This window comes from Cyclopterus lumpus, chromosome 7 (genome assembly GCF_009769545.1).
Source record: "Cyclopterus lumpus isolate fCycLum1 chromosome 7, fCycLum1.pri, whole genome shotgun sequence".
Taxonomy (NCBI): domain Eukaryota; kingdom Metazoa; phylum Chordata; class Actinopteri; order Perciformes; family Cyclopteridae; genus Cyclopterus; species Cyclopterus lumpus.
This window is the reverse complement of record NC_046972.1, coordinates 9,382,306-9,401,276: the sequence shown is the minus strand read 5'-3', so window position 1 is coordinate 9,401,276 and position 18,971 is coordinate 9,382,306. Positions and strand designations below refer to the sequence as shown.

Below are 18,971 nucleotides of genomic sequence, written 5' to 3'. Positions count from 1 at the left end.
TAGTACATAGTGCAGACCCTGCACCAGCTACTCAGTTAAACAATGGCAACTCAACCCCACGATGGCACCCTCCTGTTGACATAAGCCATCTAACAGAGGAACAACAGAAAGAAGTCAACCAAATGCTATTTGAAGAATCTGAAGCTTTTGCTCAGGATGATGATGATATTGGATGCATCCCCAGTCTCCAAATGAGCATCAACCTTAAGGATGACATTCCTGTCCAGCGAACGTATACGTCTATTCCCAAGCCACTCTACAAGGAGGTCAAGGAATATGTACAGGTTCTGCTTGCTAAAGGATGGATAGTGAAGTCAAAATCACCCTTTGCTGCTCCAGTGGTCTGTGTAAGGAAGAAAGATGGAACACTCAGACTGTGCATTGACTACAGACTACTCAATCAAAAGACTGTGCCGGATCGACACCCCTTACCTCGCATTCAAGACCTAATTAACACCCTTGGAGGTCACAGTTGGTTCACCATTCTGGACCAAGGAAAGGCCTATCATCAGGGCTACATCGCTGAGGGATCTCGTCACATGACAGCATTTGTCACACCCTGGGGCCTATATGAATGGGTGAGGATCCCATTCGGCCTCTCTAATGCTCCAGCCGCCTTTCAGAGGAGCATGGAGGAAATGCTTGACAGTCTGCGGGATGAATGCTGTATCCCCTACCTGGACGATGTCCTTTGTTATGGCAAATCCTTTGAAGATCACCTTGAGGGGGTAAGGCGGGTCCTGAAGGCTCTGCAGCGACATGGTGTGAAGCTTAGACCAACAAAATGTGATTTATTCAAGCCCGAAGTCAGGTATGTGGGAAGGCTGGTCTCTGCAGAGGGAGTACGGATAGACCCAAAAGACCTGGATGCTGTGTTAGCTTTGAGGGAGAAGACACCCAACACAGTAGGAGATGTCAGAAAGCTACTGGGATTTCTCAGTTATTATAGGACATACATCCAAAACTTCTCTCGCATTGCCAAACCCATCTATGAATTGCTGCAGATAAAAGGAAATGCAGCAGAAAACCCATCGAGGATTATGAAGAGAGGGAAAGGTGTCCAGCTCTCATCAAGGTCCCCAGTCCAGTGGACAATAGAGCACCAAGGTATCCTCCACCAACTCATAGACGCGCTTACCAACCCACCTGTACTAGCATACCCTGACTTTGACCTGCCCTTTACCGTACACACTGATGCCTCAGAGCAAGGGTTAGGTGCAGTGCTCTACCAGCGCCAGGAAGGAAGACTGAGAGTCATCGCCTATGGTTCAAGGACTTTGTCTCCGGCCGAGAAGAACTACAGGCTTCATTCTGGAAAGCTTGAGTTCCTCGCTTTGAAATGGGCTGTTTGTGAGAAATTCAGGGACTATCTGTTTTATGCGCCCCACTTCACCATCTACACAGACAATAACCCACTAACATATGTCATGAGCACAGCCAAGTTAAACGCCGTTGGTCACCGATGGGTAGGTGAACTTGCAGACTTCCGATTTGATATCAGGTACCGACCAGGGAAGAGCAATGTTGATGCTGACACCCTCTCCCGTCTACCACTGGACTTTGACAGGTATGTGGTAGAATGCACCGAAGAGTTGTCCAAGGAAACTGTATTGGCAACGTGGGAAGGTAGTCAGGCTGCAGAGAACCAAGACATTGCTTATGTGGCAGCTCTTAATCTCGCACAAGACCCAGAACCTTATGGGATAGGACATTTACCTACTATTAACCATGATGAACTGGTCAAGGCTCAGAGAGAAGACCCAGCAATTGGGGCACTAATAAGACTAAAAGAAACAAAGAGAGTCTTGTCAAATGAAGATCGGCAAGGAGCGAATGGTGCGCTGCGAAAACTCATGCATGAATGGGGAAAACTCAACATCAAAAATGAACTGCTGTACAGGGAGACAACGCAGCGACAACAACTCGTCCTACCAACAAAGTACCACGCTGTGGCTTTTAAGCACCTCCATGATGACATGGGTCACGTAGGAACTGAGAGAGTCCTTACCTTGGCAAGAGATAGGTTCTATTGGCCCTTTATGAAAAGAGACATTGAAGCGTACGTGATCAGGAGATGCCCCTGTATCAAAAAGAAGAAACCTGTCATTCACATCAGAGCCCCAATGGGAAGTATCACCAGCACTTCACCACTGGAACTGGTCTCCATTGACTTCATGCATTTAGAGACAAGCAAGGGTGGTTATGAATACATCTTGGTGGTCATAGACCATTTCACCAGATTTGCCCAAGCGTATCCAACGAGAAATAAGTCTGGAAGAACAGCTGCTGAAAGAATCTTCAACGACTTCATTCCCCGTTTTGGATACCCAGCCAAGCTACACCATGACCAAGGAAGAGAGTTTGAAAACGAACTATTCAAAACTCTACAACAACTGACCGGAGTAAGCCACTCCAGGACAACACCGTACCACCCTCAGGGTAATCCAGCAGAACGTCTAAATCGAACCCTGCTTCAGATGATGAGAACTCTAGAAGAGAAAGAGAAGAGCAATTGGAAACAACACCTACCACAGATTGTGCATGCATATAATTGCACGAAACATGAAGCTACAGGGTTTTCACCACACTACTTACTGTATGGACGTCATCCGCGCTTACCTGTGGACCTATTGTTTGGGCGCTCCACAGAAGAGGAAGCAGATTCTCCGAGGGGTTACGCAGAGAAATGGGCGAAGCGAATGAGAGAAGCCTATCGAGTTGCCTCCCAAAATAGTCAACAATCAAGCGCCAGAGGCAAGAGATATTATGATCGGCACCTGAAAGGAGTCGTCCTCCAGCCTGGTGACAGGGTCTTGGTCCGGAACCTAGGTGAAAGAGGGGGTCCAGGGAAGTTACGGTCCTATTGGGAACAGACAGTGTATGTCGTTCGAGAACAAGTGAATGACAACCCTGTTTACAAGGTGTCCCCAGAGACTGGTGGGAATAAAGTACGGACTCTTCACAGAAATCTCCTGCATGTTGTAAATGACCTACCGGTTGATCTAACCCAACGGACAAAGACCACACCACTCACAGAGAGAAGAGTGCAAAACAGACCTGCAAGAGCACAAAACCAGAGGGAGCTATCTCAAAACAGTGATTCGTCAGACACGGATGATGATACTCCAAAGATACAGTACTGGTTGAGGGTTCCAAGACAAACTGAAACGGAAGTTGTGAGACATGCTTCTCAACCTTGGGAAAATACAGCCCACATTCCAACTTCGGAATTGCCGAAACAGCCCAGAGTCATCTTACCTGTAAGGAAGGGTAGTAACAAAGCACGACCTGTGAGGGACGACAGACGAGAAGATCCCTATGTTTTCATACCTGAAAGAGAACTGAGACAGGACACACCTGAAGTGCAAATCGATGAAAACCACCTACTCGTAGACCAAGCACAACTAGGAGAGTACGAGCATGAGGGAACTAGACCCAGCACGGATGAATGTGATGGATCTGTCGCCTCTGAAGCAATGGACAAAGAGAGTGAACAAGTCCGGAGGTCCACACGAGACAGAAAGCCAACACAGATATTGACATATGAATCCTTGGGTCAGCCTTCATACTATCCCCACAGCTCCGTAAACAGTGTAAGGGTGCAGCCAATGCCCGTCTGGGGAATGCAACCATATTCCATGTCACAACAGGGTCACTGTCCAACATTGTATCAGGCATCTTACCAAATACCTCATCAGGCACTGACATACCAGGCCATGCCTTACACCCCAGTAGTGCCTTATTCAATTCCTATTTACCTACACTGAAGGACACTCACACACATACACACACTCACACACACACCTTGACCTTTTTTTTTGAAACGCAGTTACCTTACATCACTTATACAGACACCAAAGATGTTGTGGTAGTGATTGAATATGTTTTCTTTTTGCGATGTCAGGAGCCATTTTAATTTTGTCCGGGAGCGTGTGACGCACACAAAATGTATGGTCACATTGTTGTTATTTATTGAAGATTAGAATGAACACATTTCTGTGATATGTAGTACCAACTGTGCCCAGTAGGTGACAGTGCAGCGCTGTGGTTTCGACTTGTATGTGCGCGACCAGCGCCGTCTCATAACTTGAGAAGACGCTGTATAGAGAAGCCGAACAGTTGCCTGTCTCATTTATTCCTGTTTTCTCAGGTCAGTAAACTGGTAAAGTACACCCAAATATAAACTGTGAATTGTGTACCAATGTTTAGTAAACGTTGTTAGAAGATTCCATTGTGTTTTGTTTGATAGCTAAGCTGTTTTATGAGATTTACTGTCAAGTGCTAGCTAGGCGGAGATTAGCCTTGTGTAGCCTCCCGTGTTTTATCCGGCTCCTATACGTTTTACTTTGTTTCTTAATAATTTAAATGAATGCATTCATGATGTTCTGGTAGGTCAATTCAGACTACATATGTTAATTAATGTTAAAGAAATGTGTATATAAGTGTTGTAAATGTGTATTAGCATTTGTTAACGGTTCGCTGTACTAGTGATGCAACGCCGCCATTATCAGTAAAGTCTTCGTCACGAGCGCCACAGTGACTGGGCGCATTGCCAAGGTGCAATAAAGAAGGGTTTAAACCCTAGGTTATAACAAATGTATTGACTATACATAGTAATGTAATTGTTTTATCTGGTCATGTAGAAATGGACCAACATAAAGAGATGATTGTTTCACTTGTGAAATAAAGATAACTTGAGAAGACGCTGTATAGAGAAGCCGAACAGTTGCCTGTCTCATTTATTCCTGTTTTCTCAGGCACAAGTCTGGCATCAGGCTCTGTCAATCTGAGACCTGTAACACAAATACTGAGGGGCTTAGTGCAGACATTAACAATTTCCATCAAAGCCAGGTGAAGAAACAGGAACTGATTTGGAGTAAAAAAAATGAACTATTCAAAGACATTTGACCATAATTTCTCCCGTGCCACTTGACTCCACAGACATGCTAATCAGACAAGTTAAAGGTACCGAGATGTCTATAAAAGATAGAAAACAAAAAGAAAAATGTTATCAGGGGAGGAAGATGGGCATGGACACATGAAACTTACATCGATGGCATAGACATGACAGAAAATGCTGATTCTGTATCATAATTCTTTATCTTCCTGGTTCACGCTGGCTGTTTCTATATGAAGTGTAACTTCATATAGAAACAAATAGTTATTTGTGCTTTATTGTGAGCTGCCAGAAATCTCAAATACTTCAAACCCAATGAATTTGAATGACAACACCACTTAACATAAAGCATAGAAAAGGAATTAGATATAAAAACACATTTATAAATGGTGGACAATATATAATAGAATAAAGGAGTTAGCTTCAAACCTTAAAGTCATTTTTTAATTTAAATGTCTTTGATGATCAAGAATACACTGCTATTCTTTATCACAACAGTCCCATGTGTAAATGTGTGTTGTCTTCACGAATGTATTTGTTTTCATATCTTATCTGAACAATCGGCAGGATATGGATATCAGATTGTTGTAGTAGATGAGATGACAATCAAAATGATGCAAGTTAAAGCCATTTAAAGTTCACCAGGTGACAGGTCAAAACAAGACAATCTGGGTGAGGCAATACTGAAAAACAGCAACAAATTTAATAAATGTAATAAACAAACTATTATTTTAATGCTGGGCACACTGTGTAAACAAAAACATTGTATGATCTCTAAAACAGTGGTTCTAATACATTTCTATCTCTAAACACATCAATGACTCATCACATGCTGGAGAGAGAATCAACACTAAGAAAGAATTTATTTTCCTTTTTAAGGTTTATTATCTGCATAATTGTCCCTCCCCCCCCCCCCCCCCCCCCCCTCTTTATTTCCATATTGATAAATGATTGGGTTATTGTAAGTAATGATAATATGTTGTTCTTCTTTTTGGAGCACTTCACATGTATTGATTAATATGCATTTACTATCTGTTTATTCAGGGTTTAAAAGGAACATATAATACTGGACAAATGCATTGTACAGTTCACATGTTTTGCTACAAAAGAAATGAACCTGATAAGAACTTAAGGAGAGAAGTCTTGCCATCTTCATTTACTCACGGTGCAGTAAAGCAGTCTGGGTATGGTCTGGATATAGTTACCCCGTTCTGTGCGTTGCAGTGTCGCGTGCCAACGATGCATCCGGCTTCCTCGATCATCTTGAGGATGATGCCGCCGTGGACGTTGCCCACAATGTTGGCGTCATCTGGCCGCATGATCCTGCAGTAAAGAGAAGATTAGTTAGCATGACTGAGGATGTGATGGGAGGATCACAACATCTGGTTTTAGGATCTTGTGAGAAGACTTCATGACATCTTGCTTGAAAATAAAATACTATTGATTAATAAATGTTAAAGAAGGGGAAGCCGCAATAGATTGTAACATTATTAATCAATGATTTCAGAGTCTCTTCTTACTCTAACAACATCTGTGCTAAATGTTTAAAATACATCACCTGACATGTTTAGTTTCTCATATATTCAGTTGAATTAGGCTGATATTTAGTTGAAGCATATATCTGACGTTTCTGCTGTGATGTACTAATGAGTTGGGAGGACTTCTATTGAGCGAAACACATTATCGCTGGAGTGTTTTCAAAAAGGTTTGGACTCCATCCTCCATGTCTATCGGATGACCAGATACAGTATTATCACTGACATGCACTGTCCTGCTGTCATGTACTTCAGCTGTTTCCAATTCCTCAGTGTGTGGGTTGAACAAGTTTAACCAGTTACAATCTAAGCTGCTCACATACTCGGTCACACACACGCCAGATATGCACCTCTGCACTGAGATCTGACTAATCAATGGAATCTGACAGAAAAGCTCGACAAAGGTGTGTTCCAAAACTAAGCCAGACATCTTGACACCATTAGAAATCCACCGGAAAGTTTCCTTCTAGGAGAGATGATTGTGCATTACTCATGTCTGATGGTTACAACAACAATAAACCTTCTGAAGAACACTCCTGATGCCATCTGGCAACAATTCCTTGTGCGGTCGACTTCCTCTAAAGTCAGAGTTGCATGTGAGCGGATGGGGAATTTGACAATTGCAACACATAGTAACAGTTCACTACACTCAACATCGCTGTATAGCACAGTGATTCTTAACCATGGGGCCGCGGGCCCAGATTGGGCCGCGAGCACCACCTAGAGGGCCACAAACAACTTTCAGTTTTGCACCCGTGGGCCGCGAGACCACATAAGTTTTGAGCCTGCCCCAGCGCAGGCTCCTTTCCTCAGAGATCTCATTGATGAAGGAGCAATATTAGTTGGATTAACGTTTTATAGGGAGAGAGTCCTTATCATGTCATGATGACGTCCTATACGAGCGCTATCGATTCTGCCCACAAGGAATCATTTATTAAAGACCTTCTCGAGCTGTACATTGAACACCACACGCCGCAGCATTGACTGTCTCACAGACTGTAGGCAGAGCCTTGTGGTACATTGTTATACAGTGTGGTACATTGTTATACAGTGTGGTACATTGTTGTACAGTGTGGTACATTGTTATACAGTGTGGTACATTGTTGTACAGTGTGGTACATTGTGGTACAGTGTGGTACATTGTTATACAGTGTGGTACATTGTTGTACAGTGTGGTACATTGTTATACAGTGTCGGCGATGCAGAACATCGGGAAAGCCGCTGTATGCCGTGGTTTTGGTGGAACTCATGGATGTGTTCATTACGTTCCCTGGCCCTGTCCGTGTAAATGCAATAAAAGTTCTATATGGTCATCTCCACATACATGAATATACACTTATATATTATCTTCTTGTTCTGAAAGAGTTGAGATAGTTATTTTAGATCTCATTGGATGATGCATGCCATTAAGCCGACTGCCAGCAGGCACATTTAAATAAATATAAATATAATCGGATTGATTGGGATGATGAGGCCCATTTAAAATTAGCCGATACATTTTCCCAACACTGATGCTGCGTTCACACCAAAAGCGTTGCGAGTAGATTCCATGAAAGTCAATGCACAGACGAATGGATGTGAATAAAGAGGATGTTCATCCAGTTATCTAGACGTAGTCGGTGAAAGTTACTGAACTGTGTGAGCCTACGGGTGATGTTATGTATAATTATATATGATATTAATGTTATGAACCCAAACACGAGGGCATTAGATGTTCCCACGTTTGTGGGATTTACACAACAAGTATAAAGCAGAAATACTGGTTATTTCTTCCACCTCAGCAGTGGCGGTGTTAGATTTTGCCATGATTATGGTCTGGAATTCCTCATATACATTTATGATCATCTCCTGCTCGTCAGCGGAGAAAAAAGAGTCTCTTCCTTTGAGTTTATTTGCCTTTGTGCTGTTAGAGAATCATGGTTTCTGTGATCGACGCTTCCCGCTTAGAAGTCGGACAGGGACGCGCAACTATCTCTGTGAACTGACGTCTGGCTCGAGTTAACGAGATGGTTTGAGTGCGGATCAGCCTTTGAGAAACCGGGATGGCCTGACGTCAATCATCTTGTTAATTTTAGCTGGATAATAGGACATTTGATCGACCACGTACGAGAAATAGGGCCCTGGAATAGCACACAGTAACCACAAAATAAATACTAAACTACTAAAACCACTGTGAAGGCAATTATTGTGAAACGGAGAGAGACATCAGATATGAGGCTGTAGTATTTATTTAAATAGTATTAAATATTAATATTAACTATAGGAAGCAAAGGTGATGTAAACTATCTTTCATATATTACAATCTAATCCACAGCAGAGCAAGCTAAAGCCTCAAGACTGACCAGAGTTCAGTCAACACCTCTCTGACAGTTGGAACAACTATTTAAAGGTTTAACAAAAGGTAGTATTTGTTTAAAGGTTAGTCAGAAAATAAACTACCTGCTGAGTTGATGATTAGAGTCCTGCTGAGCTCCTGCTCCCACAGCGTCCCTGACATCTCTGCTGACTTGCTGACTTTGACTTGGTTGTAGTTGCTCGAGCACGTCTTCCACTTCAGCTGCTGGCTTGCTGCTACGAGGCCTGAAGCAACGCATCTTTGCACTGCCGGACTCTCGGTCCTACTCTCTGGTTTACTTTCCTTGTGTACATTCCCATCTTCTGAGATTCTGGGCACTGACGTTGTTGTGGCGATTGACGTCATGCATGTGTTAACATTGGGTGCCTTAGTGGTAAAACTGGATCTCAACACGCCCACTGATGCACAGATAGACAGTGGCTGACCAATAAAATATTCCATAATCACACCTAGATTTGCCCATGATAAGAATATACAATGTGTTTTTGTTTCATATGTTTTCTAACTGTGTGGCCAACTGCTTCATTCATGAGACCCTGTCTCCATGGGATTGTTCTTCAACAACAGCTACCCTTTGACATGCGAACTCAGGGGAGGACAGGTACCTGCTACCTTGTGATTACAGGATGAGCACTCTACGCCATGAGCCAGAAATATGGGTTGTGTGATAATTGGCCTCAATGTAGGCCGACACATGACAGGGTATTCTTTTTTCTACTCTTCATAAGAGTTTGATATTGTTAGAACGGGTAAAATAGCAAAACAATGACAAGAATTGTCTTTATTCTGGTTCTATAATTTCATATATAGAACAAACTATAGTTTTTGTACATATAATATGACTATAAAACTTGATATGCTGTGATATCAAATAGACACATTTTATTTGGTGGAAAATAGGGCAAAATGGCACTTTGGATAGGAAAGGTTGCTGACCGCTGATCTAGTGGAAGTAAATCAAAGACAAGGCTCGGTCCAGATGTTTCCGAATGATGTACGTTCGGAGAGGCGAAGAACCAAGCAGGCTGTCGCATTTTTAGACACGTTTTAGGTGCATAATGAATGTTTCGACAGAAAGTTGCAGTGGTCCAGAAAGAGAAACGTTAGCAATAAACTCGGCAAAATCCAAGGATTTATTTTATTTTAACTTAGCAATGCAGCGTACAGGAGAGTTAAAGTAGTTATGTTTTTCTTGTTACATTTACAGTTGATAAATAGAAGTAAGACCCCGCCCTGTAACATGTTAACATCAGACAAGTACATACAAGTACGGGGAGTTGCCAAAACCGTGTTTATACAAACTAGTTGACCAACTGCTTACATTTGCGTACATGCCTGCATATAACTGTCTAAAAGTTCTTGTGTGAAGTGTAGGGATTCCTTCCTGAGGCAGGTTCATTAATTAATCCCCAAACACGTTGACCAGTATGTCGTTGATGTCCAGGGAAACAGTGTCCACTCGGGTTCTGTTACAGATCTAGAGGCATGTCTCCATCTGCTGGCATCAAACTGCATCAACACACACGTGTGGGCACTTAATACACAAACTGTTCTTTCTCATGTTTCTGCCATTTAAAGAACCTGAGCAGGTAAATCACGTAAAAACCCAGAAACAACTCATCCGCCTCATGTTCCAACTCTTCACAACACCGTATACAGTAATGCAGCTTCTCTGCCTGTGAATTATTGACTGTCTCTTCAGACTTCAGGTTATGGCTGACTGACAAGGACATGTTATATGACCAAAATACTTCTGGCTTTCAGGATATTTTTAAACAACGGAAACTTTTGACAGACAGGTTGATGTATTGTCTTTGTTCATTTTATTTGGGTTTAACATTCTAATATGTTCCGAAAACTTTAACAACAACAACAACAAAACATCATATATGTATGATGACGGACTCAACAGCAGAATCTACTTTTGAGGCATCTGCTGACAGCTTTTGGAAATGTCCCCTTGCAAAGAACTTGATTGACTTGATTGTGTCAAAATGTGGCATGGCGACATAAACCAGGCTTTCAGAGAATGCAACCGTAAAGACAGACGATGACGTCAGCACACCTGCAGACAGGTCGTTATACTGTGACAGAGCTCTAAGGCTCCGCCTACGGGCGACTACAAGTGGACTAGAAACAGACGCTGCATGCTGCTGGGAAATGAAGCCGATTCATTGGAACGGCATTTGAATGTGTTTACCAAAGTAACCACACGTAGCTCACTGTTTGTTGAGGACTTCCTGTGTTTATCATCTTAATAAATAACCGAGGTTTGACGCCATGCTCCGGACAAACTATTTACCGGTCCACGGTCCACGCCCACGCTGTAGAATACAACTTGTACTGGGGTTTTGGTGAAGGGACGGCGACCTTAATGTGTCCTTGGTAGTTTCAGCGCGTGCCAACCCGATGCTAACCGCGTTGACGTCATCACATACGATGTCAATTGGTCTGCAGTCTCTGCCGGGAACCCACTGGCTACAAGATCTGAATAAACACGCCGTTTGAATGATCATAAAACCGGCCAGACCGGACATCGTGTGCCGAGGAACCGGGCAGGGCAATAAGAGGATTATCGGGCTGATCACCCACGAGGAGCCGCGCTGTGTCGGTCGACAGGACGTCATTACCGTGTGAAGGTTGCTCGTATCAAACATCCTACCTGCATATTTGAAGGAGGGATGCTGCCTCGTGCACCGACATGACGATGATGAGGACGATGGGCTCTCGGGCTCTGTTGCTCTCTCGTGCTGCAGCGAGGTTCCTGTGTCATGTGAAGTGAAAGCACTCCCCCTTCTCTGTCTGGTCTCCTTGAGGAATGACTCATCTGTGTGGAAACCACTTCGACTTCACGGAGACGAGGCTCTGTGGGTGCTCAGCGGAGCTCGCTTGTTCATTGAAATGTGACGCCCACAGAACGACAGCCATTGAGCATTGCGACCGGTGTATTTCAAAGAGCTACATGGGAAAATACATAAACCATAACCATATCAATACCGTGAGCCGTCAGAAGGGGGCAGCAGAGACCGCATTTACTCCCATCGTGACCGTGATCACGCAGTAGCTCACGGTGCCAGCTGTGAGCGCGTTTCACCACAACCTCCAGCCCGGAGTCACACTGGCCAACGGTTTTTATTCAGCTTAACACTGCTTGACAGATGTCTCAACCAGGCCTTTGCTCCTTAAACGGAGAGGTGGTTCCGTACGTAACACATTGCGACGTGTTTGCTGAACCAAGGTCCAGCTCCACGTCTGGAGACGCTTTAGTTTCCACGATCCTATATTGTTGGAAGGTGGCAGGCCTTATTAAAACATGTGTTTCTGATGCCTTTCAATACAATGAATCTGATTACACAGTAGTTTGCCCCTGTAATTATAACCCGATGCAAGGTGCATTCACTTTATCCTCATGTGTGTGTGAAGTGCGCCAACAACATAACACAATATTTTACCACGACATCGTAGTTTTATTTTAGTTTATATAACATATATACACCATTTGCTTTAAATAGCAAAAATAAAACACATCCCGACAGAGATACTTTGAATGACACATAATATGTCTACATAGTTCATCTGCACAGACTCAAAACACTGAAGTCTATTGTGCAAATTCAGACTGACCCTTTGGGTCTTACAGGGCTGTTTCAATGGCCCTTAATCACTTAGTCCGCGGACTAAATATTTACCGTATACATACATGCAGATTTAAAGAAATACGACTGTCTAAACGTGTCAACTTATACTGGACAATAGACTCGTGCGCAACGTAAGTATATAATACTCAACCAATACGATTTAACGATGAATTCTGGCTTTTCATCAACGGTAGCGAGGCTGTGAATCACTGTGCATTTTTACAAGTGATGCCTCTCAACATGCTGCCTACATATGAAACACTTTACAGTCTTTTTACAGGGTTTTGGGAGATCCAGCTACTTTGATTTAGGAACTCTACCAAGGTCTCCACATGGCATCGCCGACAGCCTGCGGCCCTGACTGGGCTCGGCTGGGAGCCGCTGCGCCGCTGCGGGACTGGCTCTCCAGCCTGGAGCTGAAGCTGGATTTGAGGCTCAGGAGTCTCTGTTGGATCTCAGGGAAGGTCCTGGAGCTCTGAGCGCAGCAGCTCAGACAGGCTGGGGTGACCGTGGCGGACATGGACTGCTGGACGAATTCGTTCACCCGCTGACACGCGTCTTGGTCCAGATTCGTTTTGGGAAGCAGGCTGGAGACGCGCTGGAGGCAGGCTTTGTAGCCTTCCTTGTAACTGTCTGCGGAATCTGAAAAAAAGATAATGATATGTTAGTTTTGTTGTTCAAACAGGACAATAGTCCACTGGATATAAATATGTCAACAAAAGTGTTAAAGAAGTAGAAGCATAACTCACTTTTTGTTTTAACAGGGGGAATGTCGCAGAGGAACCTCACAGTCATTTCCAGGATGTCAGCTTTCTCCAGCTTGGAGTAGCGAGTCTTCTGGAGAAAACAATAGAAAGCCAATGTTAAACACATGAACCTTCAACATCTTGACTTTAGTTTATATGAAAACAGTTTTCTGCATGTTTTGAAATGGATATAATAACTTACATCTCTGCCTGTGAGGGGAAGAATGAGGTTTTTCAAAAGGTTCAGGCTGTCGTTGATACGGGCGCGCCTTCTTTTTTCCATTAAAGGTTTCATTGTCTGAAAAGAACACGTCATAGTTAGCATACATTCATTCATTCATTACGTGTAAATTATCAGAGAAAATGTTTAGAATAATAAAACAAAATGCAGTGGCAGTGCTTACCTTTCTAAGCTCAAGAGCTTCTTTTCTTTTGGCTACAGTTAGCCTTGGAGAAAAAGACTGGAGAGCGTCACAGGTCATGTTAGGAGACATTTTCAGCGTCTTCTTTGTGATAGAGAAGTGTTCAAAAGCGAAGTCAGTGAAGATGTGTCTCTAACAGCAAAGAGCTGCGGTTTATATGCAGGCCCGTGGCGTCGGTTAACGCGCGTCACGGGTACGCCCCCAAGCCAACACGAAACGATTTGGACTCGCCACTACTCCATGGAAACAACACAAAATCATCACATTTAGTAAGATAACCATCTGTCTTCTACTCTAATCCACGCATAACAACTGCAGTGCGTGTCTGCGTTATGATCCATAGAGAACATTTTAAAAATCTGCGTCAACAAGCTGAGGAAATGTGTGCGTAAAAACGCACAAAAACAAAAGTGTGGACGCACTGAATGCTCATTCACCAAATATCAATTCTGCAAACTATACAATTTCAATCTTACTAAATAGTAAACAATTAGTTTCAATATTTCACATATAGTATATGGAACAGATTGTTCGTAACATACACATCAATAGTTACTGGTGCGTAATTACGCAGCGCTCATGTATGGCTGGGAAGTAAATTGCATTAATTTAGTTTGATCAAGCAAATATTACTTATTTATTTAACGGGCTAACACGTAAAACGATTTAATAGATATCATGTTTTTTTCCACAATTTTCTCCATTTAAGTTATGGGATTTGTTTGCATGCTGTATTTCAACACTGAGGTTGTACTGTATTTTATTGTGTGTAATTTGCCAACGCTTGATTACACATCCTTTACATTACATATCCTTATAAAACAAATGTGCACATTTAGAACAACGAGGTGAAATACACACATTACTGGCATAGGGGGCAGGCTTGCGTGTATAAAAAAGTGTCCAAAGAGCTACAGACTCATACTCAAATCTCATACCCAAGCCACGCTACTTTCAAATAACATCTGCTCTTGGATTTAGACAACAATAGTTTTACATATGACGTTTATGCAGTTTTGCCCCGGGGGTCTACCTGTAGGGTGTATCCCGCTGCTACCAACGCCTCATGCAAGGCGGCGGGGGCTGAAATCAGGGGCTGGGTAAGGAGGGTGCGTGTACTCCAATCACAATAGCCACCGCCACAAAAAATGCAATACGCCCGCCGTGTGTTTTGAACTTTATAGGTGTTATGCACATTTAGACTATTACCTTGTGGACTGTGTGGATTTAATAACCAACCATCGTGTCATGCGGAATGAATCAAACTTCAAATTACAGCTTTGAGTTTTCAAATTTCAAATAAAAACTGGAGAGACGTAACAGCCCATCAAATACCACGGCACTCAAGGGAACCACGCGCGCAGCACGCGCCTTGGAGACCAGATGGCTGTCTGTTACTGAGCCTTCAACCCCACCCCCAAACTCCAACCATCAACCCCACGCCCCAGTTCCACCTGCACCACACCAGCATCCTGAACAGCCAATCTCTCTGTCCCACCATGGATCTATCCATATATTATCCATGCGAGCACACACACACATACACACACACACACACACACACACACGCACACACATGCACACACACACACATGCACACACACACACACACACATACACACACATTGTCTGCATTGCATATACTTAAGCTCTTTTTATAAACTTTACACGCACGACACATGATCTCCACGCAGTTTTGGCGTGGGTGCCCCATCTGCATGCTACGTATGGGTCCATGTTTTTGTCCAATTGAAACAAACCCCCCTGTTTGAAAACTCTGTTGCAATTGTCTCCTTCAGCTTGGCTCCTGGATATTTTAGCGTCCAAGCTACGAGGAAATGCTTGTTTATCAATATAGTATGGTGATGACGAAACACGAAGCTCAGGCTGTTGGTGGAGATAAAGATGCTGGTCTGTAAGGTTTTTTAAAGAGTATTATGTTAAATACACACTGGAAAGCGCACACTGTCAATCTTAAACATCACGATGATTTTATTATGATCATACATATATATATATATATACATATATATATATATATATATATATATATATATATAAATATATATATATATACATATATATATACGATAATGTGTTACCATCATGATATTTATATGTATATATTTATTTATTTATATATATATATATATATATATATATATATATATATATATATTTATATATATATATATATTTATTTATATATTTATATATATATAGTTATATATATGATGGTAACACAATGAAACACAGACACATATACAATTGTGTGTACACTAATATTATATATATATATATATATATATATATATTATATTATTATATTATTATATTAGTGTGTTACCATCGTTTAACAAAGCCAAGCGCTGCCTAAAACTGAGAGGCACACTTGCTGCACGCGCCCCTCTCCGCGCTGCTATAGGATGGAAGGGTGATGGGGGTTGGGGGAGGTACACTTCTCCGTTTTGCTCTTACGGTTAGAGTCCTCTTTTGTCTTTTCAAGCATATTCGGCGTCAGTAACCCATCTGTGCAGGCCGGATAACAGGAAGCCTTTGTCTGAAAATGTTCCGAAACTTCATGCGAATTAAGAGTCACATGCGGGCTGCGGGATGGGGGAGAACTCGCGAGGCGGACTCCACCTGACTTGTGCTGCAGCGTGATGTGAGCTGAGAGGCTTCGGTGTTTGTCTCAAACAATGAGAACACCATATCCAGCTATAGCAACTATTAACAATTGTATTATTATCGATATGTAATGAAATCCACCTTGGTCACGGCGTCGGTACAGATCACGTTGTCCTGCGTGTTTCTTGTGGCAGTAAAATAGGTCAAACTAAGTTATACAATGATAGCGAAACGAAACGTTAATGCTGTGATTCTGTGTATTTCTTGGGTATTCCCCATATTTGACTGACTGGTTCTGCCAAAGAAGTCAAGGTTGTCATACTTGGATTTTATCTTCGATAACGACCAAGATTGTGTGCCATACTGCATGTATATGCAAATTAATAAATGGTTTACCTGCATTAGTTTGTTCAACACAGCAATGTGGACTTTTTTTCCATTCAAATAAGAAATATATGTTCTCTCTTTGCTACCATGCAGCTGAACGTGCCTGAAACCCATTACTGATCAGAATAAAATAATGTCATGCCAAAATAGGCAAATACTCATCCAAATCTACCCAATAAAGGACTTGCCCAACTATTTAGAATTGCCCTTCTATGATAAACGTAGGAGACTAAAAAGAGAACATACAAATAGGAAAATCGAGCTGCAGTGGTCAAGATAACATGTCTGAAGCAAACTCCAAAAACCTTCAACTTCCATAATGCAACTCAGCTTTTATTAGACCGCCTCTTAAAGGCATGCAAGCTTCTTTTAAATCCCAACGCCATGCAGTTTGCAAGGCAGGATGTATCTTAAGTCTAAATACAGCATCAGGGTAATTTCTTCAATTGTCAAGTCACAGAGGACCAGACAGCTGTTTCTAGGCAGAGAGCTGCAGCTCTTTGCTTTGAGGAGACTGAACTTGATGTGTAAAGTCCGGTTCATTCAGTTTTACTGTGTCGAATCCACCAGACCAGACAACAATATCCTGGAATAAATTAAATGACAATTCCTTACATCCAGTGTCATTTTCTCTCTCTAATATCTGTGTAACGACATGTAGCATTGTGTACTAATAGCAGAAAGCTCACACCGACCCATCCCCCACTGTGACCTGGTCAAGAAAAACTGAACAATGTGAATCTGAGCTTATAGAGGTTGCCATGTTATGGGGCTATTTTAGTCCCCTTTGCTCCTTTCTTTAGACAAAATGTCTTTATAGTTTATAGACCTTGTACAACCTTTTGTATTAGTTCAATAATAATGCATATTACGAATGGGTATATAGTGTATGTTTGATTTACCGTTTGATACATTTGTGCTTTCAGTTATCTGCAAATGATGGAAACGAAAACATGGGAAAAAACAAGTAATTAAGCTGAGCGTTAGTCCTGCTTTCATTTTGCAGAGAATAACACTTTTCTATGGGTCTGGATGCCTTTCACAAGCACACTCGCTGAGGTTTACTATAACTCTGCAGCCTGAACCATGTTGTGTTTTGTATTAAAGGGAATTGGCAAAATAAGGCTGAGAACTAACGCTGTTTACTACAGGAACTTCTGTCTGCTCCTAAAGTGAACAACAGAAAGAGCATTCATGTCTGCTGCTCTGCATGCTTCAAAATAGCTTTTAAATGTATTATTGTTTAATTGGAGGAAAGCCGATCCAGCTGTCATTATCTCATTATGTGATCATATTGTGATCATCATGTGCCCTCTTCTGATTGGGGATTTTATTAAGTCATGTTTTAAATCATTTTGAGTGGGTATCTACTTGTTATGTGTATTGCTGTTATTCTATCAACATATACTTTCACACAACTTTTGTCCTATGTTTTTTGTGAACCATGATAATTATCTTCATACTTCATCTAATTCCTTTTAAGTCTCACGTTTTGCAACCTCTATGTTGTATGTTCTATGTTGCAGATTAGATTAGATGTCCTTGTTAAATAAAGCATAAAGCTTCATATAAAATATTCAGTATATAACACTTTATAATGTTTTATTATTTAAATGGAGTCATTTTTACCCACCAATCTACACTAAATAACCCATAATGACAAAGTGAAAGCATGTATTTGGAAACAAGAGACATAGTAAAAAAGAAACGGGAACAAAACACATATTATAAATAAGCAATAAGCAATACAAGACTGTAATACAAAAAAAAAACAGTAAAGAATGCACAGTAACTGAATTATACAGACAGAATAATTGCACATGTGTATTTATATTGCACAGGTTTGAAGTGTTTTGTGGTCTATGGGAGCGGGTTGTGCAGCCTGACAGCAGCACCTGCGGTACCTCTTCATCACACAACAGAGGCGGGGGGGGGGGGGGGGGGGGGGGAGCAGCCGGTGTCTGAAGGAGCTGTAGAGCTGCCAGAGCGTCGCCCATGAGGTGGGAGGTGTTGTCCATCAGGGGTGCTTACCCATCATCCTGCTGTCTCCCACCGCCTCCACCGTATCCAGTGGACGCTTACTGCTGGCCTTCTTTACCAGTTGGTTCAGCCTCTTCCTGTCGGCTGTCGAGATGCTGCTGCTCCTGGAGACCACTCCATAAACGATGGCCGATGCCACCACAGAGTTGAAAAAGGTCTTTAGGTGTGCTCTCCAAAAGACCTCTCCACACTGTAAAATGTAATAAGTTGACTTTACTTAAAAAACTTGAGGAAACCGATTGCCTCAACATTTCTAAGTAAAGTAGCTCAATCATTTTAAGTTCTTAAAACTGAAAAAACTGAGTTTAGGCAACTCATGTAA

General features: G+C 42.2%; 2 protein-coding genes across 5 annotated transcripts in view; both read right to left on the bottom strand.

Annotated features, from left to right (window-relative positions):
* acot7 (acyl-CoA thioesterase 7) overlaps nt 1–11,720 on the bottom strand; it is a 53,813-nt gene extending 42,093 nt beyond the window's left edge. Inside the window, exons 1-2 of one of the 4 annotated variants that reach the window (XM_034538295.1) lie at nt 11,451–11,720; nt 6,103–6,220 (exon numbers count right to left, since the gene is read on the bottom strand). In XM_034538295.1, coding sequence (XP_034394186.1) covers nt 6,103–6,220; nt 11,451–11,491 — 159 coding nt within the window. In that variant the 5' untranslated portion in view covers nt 11,492–11,720. Of the gene's footprint in view, nt 1–6,102; nt 6,221–8,871; nt 9,106–11,450 lie in introns of those variants that run through there. The other 3 variants (XM_034538297.1, XM_034538293.1, XM_034538294.1) reach the window with 3 other exon arrangements.
* Nucleotides 11,721–12,076: 356 nt separating this feature from the next.
* LOC117734156 (transcription factor HES-2-like) lies at nt 12,077–13,688 on the bottom strand. Its single transcript, XM_034538298.1, has 4 exons — nt 13,577–13,688; nt 13,375–13,470; nt 13,176–13,263; nt 12,077–13,068 (listed from the first exon to the last, which is right to left on the bottom strand). The coding sequence occupies exons 1-4, from the start codon at nt 13,664–13,666 to the stop codon at nt 12,743–12,745; spliced, it is 600 nt and encodes a 199-aa protein (XP_034394189.1). The 5' UTR covers nt 13,667–13,688; the 3' UTR covers nt 12,077–12,742.
* Between the last annotated feature and the right edge of the window lie 5,283 nt (nt 13,689–18,971).

Bases quoted from the DNA above. Each gene is read 5' to 3' on its own strand.
- LOC117734156 (XM_034538298.1), bottom strand. From the start codon at position 13,666: ATGTCTCCTAACATGACCTGTGACGCTCTCCAGTCTTTTTCTCCAAGG. The intron at 13,264-13,374 runs GTAAGTTATTAT...TGTTTTCTCCAG, and splicing joins TTCCCCTCACAGGCAGAGAT to AAGACTCGCTACTCCAAGCT. The intron at 13,069-13,175 runs GTGAGTTATGCT...TCTTTTTTTCAG, and splicing joins TCCCCCTGTTAAAACAAAAA to ATTCCGCAGACAGTTACAAG.